The 10903-nt window shown below is 52.0% G+C and overlaps 1 protein-coding gene across 1 annotated transcript; it reads right to left on the bottom strand.

The window, feature by feature from the left end:
* Window positions 1–4430: 4430 nt before the first annotated feature.
* Window positions 4431–5363, bottom strand: LOC311165831 (olfactory receptor 14J1-like; the record flags this gene model as incomplete). The annotated part of the gene is made up of 1 exon (XM_084227332.1): window positions 4431–5363. One exon carries the CDS (start codon window positions 5361–5363, stop codon window positions 4431–4433), a length of 933 nt encoding a protein of 310 aa, XP_084083458.1.
* Between the last annotated feature and the right edge of the window lie 5540 nt (window positions 5364–10903).

The following is a 10903-nucleotide window of genomic DNA, read 5'->3' as shown; positions in this document are numbered from 1 at the left end:
AAGAGCCTGAGAGCCTAAAAATTGGGATGAGTTTTATAGCCAGGCAGACCTGGGAGCCAGAAAGAAATGTAGGCAGACCAAAGAGCCTAGAAGCCTGGACAATGTACGAGACACCAACCCAAGAGCAAGGGTGCTGGATATGAGGAGCAGATGCTACACACTTTGCTTGTTTGATACGATAGAATCAACGATAGCCACACAATAGCCACACTCTTAACTTGTGCTGCTGCCTGCCACTCCCTGCAGGCATGGTGGAGCAAGCCCTGTGCCCCCCGGTGATGTTTTAGCTGCTCTATGATGTTACAGCCCATTCTCCAATGTCACACAGCTGGTCTCTGATGTCACAGCCCACTCTGTGATGTCATAGTGTGCTCTATAATGGCTGGCCTCTGCCATGTGACATCACAAGCCTCTCTGTGATGTCACAGAGATAGTTGATGGTGCTATAATTGCTCAATGACCTCACATAACCCACTTTGTGATGCCATAGCCCACTTTGTGATGCCATAGCCCACTCTGTGACCTCATGTTACCAGGTGATAAATTGTCAGCACGAGATGAGCTAACTCAATGCTAGTTCTGCATTGAGAAAAACCCCAGGCCTATGGAAACCAAACAATGCCCATTGTGTGAGAAGGGGAACTGAAATTCACCAGCCTCAGTGTCCTGCCAGCTCAGCCAGTCCAACTGGAACCTTGGGGTCACGAGCACCAGGGACCACCAAAGAGACCCCCAGGACAGAAGAATACATGGGTAAAGGGGAGGAGAAATATGTAATGATTTTGGGGAAATGATTATCATATGTGTGTTTAGTCCAGAACAATCAATGAATATGTATGCAAAATACAGTCTATAAACAGAAACTTTCCTGTACTCAGCATGCATGGCTGTGGGAGAAGCTATCCCCCTGTGCTATCCCCCTGGCCAAATAAAGAATGCTGCATCTACATGCTACAATGGGAATATGGAGTTGTATAATTTTGCCCAATTTTTGGTATCACTCCCACTGCCAGGGAAAGCTCTGTCTCCAGCTGTTCACAAACAGAGAAGGGCTGGTGGGGGATGTGGTGGTCAGAGGCTGCCTGGGGCACAGTGACCATAAAATAATAGAGTTTCCAATATTATGTGGAAAAAGGAGGGCTACCAACAAACTGTCTACCGTGGAATTATGGAGGGCAGACCTTGGCCTATTCAGGATGGAGATTTGGAGAGTACCAAATCAGGTACTGATTTTTTAAGGGAAACAGCCCTTAAAAACAAAGGGATCCAGGAAGGATGAACACACTTCAAGAAAGTAATCTTAAGGGGGAAGGAGCAGCCTGTCCCTCTGTGCTAAAGTTGAGCCAGCTAGGAAAATTATTGTCCTGGCTGGGCATGGAGCTTTTGTGAGAACTAAGGGAAAAAATTCACCATTGGACAGACGATCAGGCATCTCAGGAAGCATTTAAGGATGTTGTTAGGTTGTGCAGAAAGAAAAGTAGAGTGGTAAAAGGTCAATTAGAGCTTAACCTGGCCCCTTCTGTGAAAAATAAAAAAAAAAGTTTTTAAAAAACCTAATAGCAAAAGGAGGGATATGTAGAACATCTACTCTTTATTGGAGGTAGTGGAGAATAGAGTAAGATAAGGAAAAGCTCAGCTGCTTAACCCCTTCTTTGCCCCAGTTTTCAACATTAGGGCAGGTTGTCCTCAGGACAAGTGTTCTCCTGAGCTGTAGATGGGGACAGGGAGCAGAACAGCCCCCCTGTAATCCAGGAGGAAGCAGCTGGGGACCTGCTGAGCCACTCAGATGCTCACAGGTGTCTCTGGGAGCAGATGGGATCCATCGCAGGGGGATGAGGGAGCTGGTGGATGAGCTCCCCAAGCTGCTCTCCATCATTTACCATCAGTCCTGGCTCACTGGGGAGGTCCAGAGGACTGGGGGTGCCAATGTGAGCCCATGCCCAAGAAGGGCTGGAAGGAGGATCTGGGGAACTCCAGGCCTGTCATCCTGACCTGGGTGCCCGGCAAGGTTATGGAACAGATCACCTTGAGTGCCATCACAGGGCACCCACAGGATGGCTGAGGGATCAGAGCCAGCCAGTGTGGATTTCAATATCTGCACTGATCATCTGCATGAGGGGACTGAGTCCAGCATCGGCAAATGTGCAGATGACACCAAGCTGGGTGTGACTGTGGATCTGCTGGAGGGTAGGATGGCTCCGGCCAGGGACCTGGACAGGCTGGATCCAGGGCTCAAATCCAGCAAGGTGAGGTTGAACAAGACCAAGTGCTGGGTCCTGCACTTTGGCCACAACAACCCCTGCAGCGCTACAGGCTGGGACAGAGTGGCTGGACAGCGGCCTGGCTGAAAGGGACCTGGGGACACTGATGGACAGCAGGATGGACATGAGCCAGCAGTGTGCCCAGGTAGGCAAGAGGGCCAGTGACTCCTGGCCTGGATCAGGAATGGTGTGGCCAGCAGGAGCAGGGCAGTGATTCTTCCTCTGTGCTCAGCACTGGTGAGGCCACACCTCGAGGGCTTTGTCCAGTTCTGGGCCCCCAATTTAGGAAGGACATTGAGGGGCTGGAGCATGCCCAGAGAAGGGCAGCAAGGCTGGTGAGGGGTCTGGAACACAAGTCCTGTGAAGAGTGGCTGAGGGAGCTGGGGTTGTTTATCCTGGAGAAGAAGAGGCTCAGGGAGACAAGGTGGCGTAAGGGCACAGGCTGGACTTGATCTCCAAGGACTTTTCCAGCCTTGCTGATTCTGTGATTCTCTGAAACCACCCTTGGAGCAGTTGCAGGTTGAGCCCTGGGCCTCCTCTTGAGAAGGTCCAGCAGCTCAGGTCCCTCAGATTCTCCTGCCAGGCCGAAAGCCCATCCTGTCAGTCCTGCAGAGCCTCTGCAGCCCCTCCTCATTTCCCAGAACAGGGAGCCCCAGAGGCAGACACAGCAGCCCAGATGTGCCCCCCTGGCCTGTGGTACCTCTGGCAAGGGAGCAGCACGAGGCCCTGCAGGGGCCTGCAGACAATTCCTGCAGCACTTGTAGGATGATCCTGCTGCCCAAGGGAGGTTCCCATGGTGCCAAGTCAGGAACTGCAATGGGGAGTGGGGCCAGAGAGAAGGGCACACAGGGATGGGCTGTTTGCAGGGGAGGGTACAGGGATGGGCAATAGGAAGACATCTGGATCAGGAAAGAAGAAAGAATGCAAAAGTGAAGCCAAGGAAATGCTCTGGGCTGTTTGGAAGTGGCTGCCAGGCAGCCCTGGCTCTGAGCAGCAGCATCTGCAGTGGGACAGGAAACTCCCAGCTGATGGGAACAAACTTTCTGGCTGACTGCAGAGGCCAGGACAAAGCTGAGTGGTTTCCCTGGCATCCCCAAGCTCCTCCTGGCCCCAGGGGCAGATGGCATTTGTGCTCCCTCAGGTTCATGTCCCTGATACCGAAATAACAAGAAAAGAACTAATGTAGATATAGCAATAGCAGTAGTTATGCTAAGGCTTAGAAAGCAGCAGTTCACAAGCAGGCCCTGGGAAACAGGCCTGGGAATATACTAAGAACCACAAACTAATAATTAAAGGATCTAGTAGAGCATGCAGAACACAGTGAAATAATAAATGATAAAGGTTAAAGTATAACCAATGATAAAGGGTCCTGGTGGTGGGAAGACAAGCAAGGGGGATTAAAGGGGGGTAACCTATAGTTTTGAGTAGACAAGCGTATAGAATTTATGACTTTTAGAAATAATATCTACAAGGTTTATGTAACTGCATTGTGTACGGTTTATGTAACTGCATTGTGTACTTCTGTATCTACACCACTTTGTAAAAGGATATAAAAATCTGACGAGAAAGGGGAACGGCGGGCTCTGACTTTGGACGCTAGTCCTCAGAGGCCCCAGGGCCCTCAATAAAGCACCGCACTAAACAACCTAGTTGTTTCGTGTCTCTCTGTCGGGCAACATCCCCACACCAACAGCATGGGGGTGCTCCTGCCTGCTCTGTGCAATGCAAACAGGGGCTGCTGAGCCAGTGCTGCCGTGTCTGTGCCTGCAAGGATGGAGCACCTGTGTGAGCTGGGGGAGAGGCCAGGGCTGCAGAGGGGGGATGTTGTTGGCAGCTCCATGAGGATGCTCTAGGACGCTGCCCTGGGCTGTCCAGCGCACTGGGGATGGATCAGCCCCTGCTCTGCTGCTCCTTCCTGTCTCCCTAGGGCCCTTGCAGAGCACCAGCCATGCTGTTTGTCCCCAGCCATTGAGAGCTAAGCTCCTCATCAACAGAGTCTGCGGCCACTGCAAATTTTGAGAGAAACAAAATGAGAAATGGTACAAACCATCCTATTTCGTTGTGGACAATATTAAAAAAAATAAAGTAAAACAACCTCCAAAATAAAACCAACAAGATGTATCAAGCATGACTTTTATTACAATGTATTTGCAGAAGTTTTCCAGCTGTTTAGTGTTTCTGAAATTGTCTAGTCATCAGTCTCCTCACTGCAGCCTTGAGCTCCTGGTTCCTCAGGCTGTAGATGAGGGGGTTCAGGGCTGGAGGCACCACCAAGTACAGAACTGACAGGGCCAGATCCAGGGAAGGGGAGGACATGGAGGGGGGCTTCAGGTGAGCAAACATGATAGTGCTGAGGAACAGGGAGACCACGGCCAGGTGAGGGAGGCAGGTGGAAAAGGCTTTGTGCTGTCCCTGCTCAGAGGGGATCCTCAGCACAACCCTGAATATCTGCACATAGGAGAAAACAATGAACACAAAACAACCAAAAGCTAAACAGGCACTAAGAGCAAGAAGCCCAAGCTCCCTGTGTCTTGAGTGTGAGCAGGAGAGCTTGAGAATGTGTGGGATTTCACAGAAGAACTGGCCCAGGGCATTGCCATGGCACAAGGGCAGGGAAAATGTATTGGCTGTGTGCAGCAAAGCATGGAGAAAGGCACTGGCCCAGGCAGCTGCTGCCATGTGGGCACAAGCTCTGCTGCCCAGGAGGGTCCCATAGTGCAGGGGTTTGCAGATGGAAACATAGCGGTCATGGCACATGACAGTGAGAAATGCAAATTCTGATGCAATGAAAAAGGCAAAGAAAAATACCTGAGCAGCACATCCTGAGTAGGAGATGTCCCTGGTGTCCCAGAGGGAATTGTGCATGGCTTTGGGGACAGTGGTGCAGATGGAGCCCAGGTCACTGAGGGCCAGGTTGAGCATGAAGAAAAACATGGGGGTGTGCAGATGGTGGCCACAGGCTATGGCGCTGATGATGAGGCTGTTGCCCAGGAGGGCAGCCAGGGAGATGGCCAGCAAGAGGCAGAAGTGTAGGAGCTGCAGCTGCCGTGTGTCTGCCAATGCCAGCAGGAGGAAGTGGCTGATGGAGCTGCTGTTGGACATTTGCTGTGTCTGGCCATGGGAGCTGTTCATAGAGGAAAGTCAGTGACAGGTTAGGAGAAACTTCTTCCAGTAAAATCAAAGCTTTTTTTCCATAGTCCCTTCTCCTGTAACACTCTGACACCATTTTGATTTCTAGGAGATTTTCCTTCAGCTCCAGGTGGGGAGCCCTGATTGGTGCTGTCTCAGTGTAACTTCAGCTTCAGGGCAGCTACACATAGGGTTTTTATAATTCAGCCTTGCTGTGCAGATGTACGAGGGGGACAGTGACCTGTCCACTTGTTCCACTTTGAAACCCTCTTAACACTGTCAGCATCTGCACTCCCACTGGCAGAGAACAGGAATGGTGAGGTCTGTTTAAATGCACTAGTGTAATTACAGCTTTTTTTTCATCTCCCCCACTGGCTATTTTTGGATGTCAGAAACTCTCAGCATTTCTGCTGCCCACAGGGAGAACAGTGAGTTCTCTGAGGCAGAGTGAGTGGAGAGTGAGGGGAAGAGGTCTGTCACCCTGTCCTGCTCCAGGATTCTCTGGGCTTTCACCTTTCCCAGACCGAAGGTGATCACCCTCCCATGTTTGCTTTAAAAACCATCCCCACACTGCTGAGAGCAGATGGATCCCCCACAGTCCACCAAATGTCCATCCCCTTCTCAAGGTCTCTGCCCCACATTTGTACCCAGGGAGACATGGGGCTCATTTCACCAACCCAACAGCATTTTCTCATCATACACCTTCTGTGTCTCACCCTGGGGCTTTCAGATAACACAGAGATGCTACAGGACAGGTTTGTATCCTGGAGGGAAGCTCAAAGCTTGGAAGGAAATCTCAGGGAGACTTCCAGGTATCCTAATGATGGCACTGGATTAAGGGAGATGCAACTCCTTCCCTGGATGTACTGACAGCATTGCCCAGAGCTGGGCACTGGGGACAGTGTCACCCTGAGCCAGCTGTGGCCCCTGCCAGAGCCCCCAGGGCCGGGCAGCTGCTCCCAGACCTGTGCTCTGCAGAGGGAACTGGGCTCAGGGCTGCAGAGCTGCCCCATGGCTCTGCTGCAGCTCTGCCTGCACAGGAGGGGCTGCACACCTTGGAGCCCCAGCCCTGAGGGCAGAGGCTTGGCTGGGGGGACAGGAGGGAGGGGTCTTGTGCAGAGGGAGGGGCTGCACTGGAGGGGATTCTGTGGACCTCTTTAAACTCTCCCTGCCACAGCATTTCTGGGTTTTGTTTCCTCTCATTCCCTGATTTTCTCTCTGCTTCCTGGGAATTTTCCTCCTGCAGGTGTTTCCCTCTGCCTGAGCTCTCCCTGCCAGCACTCACAGACCCCAAATCTCTGCACTCTCCTTGGCCCTACAGAACCCTGCCTGTTTGCAGGGCACTGGCTGAGGGCAGGTTCTGTTTTCAGGTGGGAGAAAGGACAGCTCAGACTGAGCCTGATGGGTCCAGCAAAGGGGATGCTGGTGCTGTCCATGGGAAGAGGAGTGGCTAAAAACCACTTCAGGAAACTCCTGTAGACTTACAGAGTGCCCAAAGCTACAATCCAGGTCTCTCAGATACTTGTCAAAATTAGTAAATATATAATATTTTATTCTTTCCATTGCACAGGAGAAGGAAGTTGGAAACAATCTCAGGAAATTTGCTTGTCTTTCTAAAAATCATTACCTTTAAAATATTCTGGAAACGATCTGAAGCTCTCAGCTTGTCCTCCTCTACACCAGAGATACTCTGAGTTGTACTTACAGAACCTGTTTTAAGGGGGATGTTCCAGCTTTAGGAGATCATGGCAGGAGATGCAGCTGCCTTGTCCTGCAGCCAGAGGTTCCAGTGCCAAGGGCTGGCAGTGATTGTCCTCAAGTCACTTCTACGCATCTTCCCAGCCCTGACTGATTGAAGCTCTCTGTGCCACAGTGCTGTGCCCAGGGTGGCTGCAGGCAGTGCCCCAGCCCTGCTGGGCTGGGAGAGGAGCTGCTCCTCAGGAGAAATGTCTTTTTGAAGCTTTTCTTGGTTTGCCATGAGCTGCCTCTGTGCCAGAAGCCCGGCCCAACTCAGCAGCACTGACACAGCACAAGGACTTTAATGACCCTCTTGGGGATTTGGTGTTGTTTACATCAGACTCAGTCCCTGAGAGAGTGTTCAAAAAACTTCTCAAGACCTCAAACTTGAATTGAAACACTGAAGTTTCTTGAAGTTTGAATGGGTCCCACTGAGGGACACAACTGAGAAAGTGTCCCCAGATTCCAGGTAGAGCAGAACACTGGAGGCAGTGATGACAGCTGGGGACAAACAAGGCAAAGGTGTCTCTGGTGCTGAGCAAAGCTGGATGTGTTTCAGGAATGCAAAGGGCCAAGGCCTGAGCCCCAGCCCCTGGCCAGGCAGATCCTGTCCCTCCCTCCATGCTCAGGGCTCTTCCCAGGATGGGCACTGGCATGTGGGGATGTGCAATGGCAAGGGCAGGAGCATGGGGTGGCCCCTGCCAGGCTGCTGAGCTGGGACAAGGAGGCAATGAGGCCTCAGACCTGAAAGGGTCACTTGTCTCCTGCTCCTGCCTCAGGCCCAGGCCCAGCAGCCATGGCCAAAGTGCTGCAGGAGTTGGCTCTGTCAGGGCCTTGCAGCTGCTGCACATGCCTGTGCCCTGTGCAGCCCAGGCTGTCCTACGGTGTCACTGCCCTGCGCCTCTGTCCCTGCAGGCTGTCGGCATCCCCCGGCTGCCCCACCTGGCTGGCCTCTTCCTTTGCTGACAGCTCTGCCTCCTGCCTGCCTCTGCCTGCCCACACAAAGCCTTGGGCTGATACCAAAAGGGTTCATTCCATTTTACCCTGCCTGTGAACTTTGAGCACTGGAACAAGACATGCAGGGGCTGCTTCCCCTGCAAGGATGGTTGGAATGGAAGAAGAAGACATCTGGCTCAAGGGTGCCGGGACAGAGAAAAAAAGGAATGAATCTGGGAAGATGGGGTGGGTTTTATGGAAATGGGTAAATTGTAATTCACATTTAGTGACTGTATAATAGGAACATGCTGCGAGAACTGTATGTGTATGTAAGTTTAGGAATTATTGAATGCTGTACCTTAGACCAGAATAAATTATGCACTCTTAAACACCAAGTAAGTGTTAAGGAGCCTTTTTCTGATATTTTGGGCATCTGGTGAGAGCGGGACCTCACAGAACCAAGGAGTCAGCTGTGACACTGTGCAACCCCATGGAACAAAGGGTCCATTGGGATGCAGTGGAACCCCATGGAACCAAAAGTCCATTGTATCAGAGCAAGGCCTCGTGGAACCAAGGAGAGAATTGTTGACAGTGTGGTAGCTCATGGAGCCATGGGGTCATTGTGTCAGTGGGGTGCTGCAGGGAACCAATGATCCATTGGGACACTGCAGAACCTTCTGGAATCAAGGGGATCATCTTATGCTCTGGAACCTCATGGAACAAAGGATCCATGGTGACATTGCAGTGCTCAGACCATTGTTGACAGTCTGAAAGTTCCTCGACCCAAAAGTCCATTGTGACCCAGAAAGGCCTCCTGGAACCAAGGGTCCCTTGTGGCTCTGTAGGGCTTCCCAGAACCAAGGAGACCATTTAGACACTGTGGGGCCTCATGGAACCACCTGCCACTGTGACACAGCGGGGCCACATGGAGTCAAGGGGCCACTGAGACACTGAGGAACCTCATGGAACCAAAGGTCCATTGTTCCACTGCGAGGCCCTGTGGAACTAACGGGACCATGGTGACACCGTGGTACTCCATGGAACCAAGGGGCCTTTCTGATTCTGCTTTGCCTCATGGAGCCAAGGGGCCACTGAGACACTGCAGGGCCTGGTGGAACTAAGGCAGCCTTGTGACACTGCAGGGCCCTTGGAACCAAGGGTGCATTGGGAGATTGCAGGGCCTCTTGGAACCATGGAGACCATTATGGACCTTCAGAACCCATTGGAACCAAGGGGCCATTGTGACACTGCTGGGCCTTGTGGAATCAAGGGACCACAGTGACACCGTGGGGCTCCATGGGACAAAAGGGCCATTCTAACATTGTGCAACCAAGGAGACCATTGCTTTGCTATGGGACATCATGGAACCAAGGATCCATTGTGCCAAAGCAAGGCCTCATGGAACCATGGAGACCATTATGACATGTGGCCTCATGGAACCAAGGGCACGGTCGTGACACAGTGGGGCTCTGAGGGACCAAGGGGCCATTCTTATAGTGCAAAACCAAGGAGACCATTGTGACACAATGGGGCATCACAGAACCACAGGTCCATGGGGACACAGCATGGCTGCGTGAAACCATGGAGGCCATTTTTACTCTTTGAGGCCTTGTGAAACAAAAGGGCCATTGTGGCACTTTGTGTCCCCATAGAACCAAGGAGTCCATTGTGACACTATGAGGCTTTGTTGGGCTAAAGGGCAGTTGTGACACTGTGTGGTGCCATGGAACCAAGGGACCACTGTGACACTACAGGGCCCCATGGAACTAAGGATTCATGGGACATTGTGGGATTCATGGAACCAAAGGTCCATTGTGACATTGTGGGGCCTCATGGAACTAAGGGGGGACAATTGTGATTCTGTGGGGCCCAATGGAAGCAAGGGGCCTGTGTGACACAGCTGGGCCTCATGCAGCCAGGGGGCCACTGTGATCCTGAGGAGCCCAAAAGAACCCCAGGGCCATTTTGACACTCTGCAGCAGTGGAGACCCTGAGAGGCATTCCCTGGGCTAGGGACACACAAAAAGCTTCTCTCAGAAGCTGTTTGACCCCATTGGCTCCTTCCCCTTGTTCTATGTCCCTCAGCCTCTCCCTCCCCATTCCCCCATTGGCCCCCCATCTTTGTACTGCCCCAACGCCACTGTTCCCCACTACCACTGGAGATACAGAAACCTGGACTGCCCCCAGGAGTCCTGCCTTGTGACCATGAACATCTCACTGCATGGCTGAATTAAACATCTGTGGATACCATGCAAAGGCCCTTTTTGCTTTCCTACCTGGGGCTGACACTACAGAAACCCATGGAACCAAGGGGCCATGGTGACACAGCAGGGCCACATGGAACCCAGGAGAGCAGTGACATTTAGGGACCTCATGGAACCAGGGTCCATTATAACACTGCACAAAGAAGGAGACCATTGTTGGTGCTGTGGAAGCTCATGGAACCAAGCAGCCACTGTGATACTCCAGGGCCTCACTGAACCAGGCAGACCATTGTGACACCACAGATCCTCATGGCACTAAGGGTTTATTGTGACACAGCAGGGGCCATTGGAGCCAATTGTCCATTGTGACGATGTGGATCTGAGGAGACCATGGTGACACCATGGAAGCTCATGGAACCATGGGTCCATTGTGGCACAGCAAGGCCTCATGGAACCAAAGAGACGATTGTGACATCATGGAACCAAGGGTCCATTGTTATGGTTCAGAACCAAGGAGACCATTGTGACATCATGGAACCTCATGAAATCAAGTGTCAATTGTCACAGTCCAGAACCTGACTGGGCCGGCTGTTTTTTGTCTCTGCCCAGACAAGGGTTAGATGGGTTCGCTCCCTG

Source organism: Fringilla coelebs, assembly GCF_963513975.1.
Source record: "Fringilla coelebs genome assembly, contig: SCAFFOLD_30, whole genome shotgun sequence".
NCBI lineage: Eukaryota > Metazoa > Chordata > Aves > Passeriformes > Fringillidae > Fringilla > Fringilla coelebs.
This window is presented reverse-complemented; position numbering and strand designations above follow the sequence as displayed.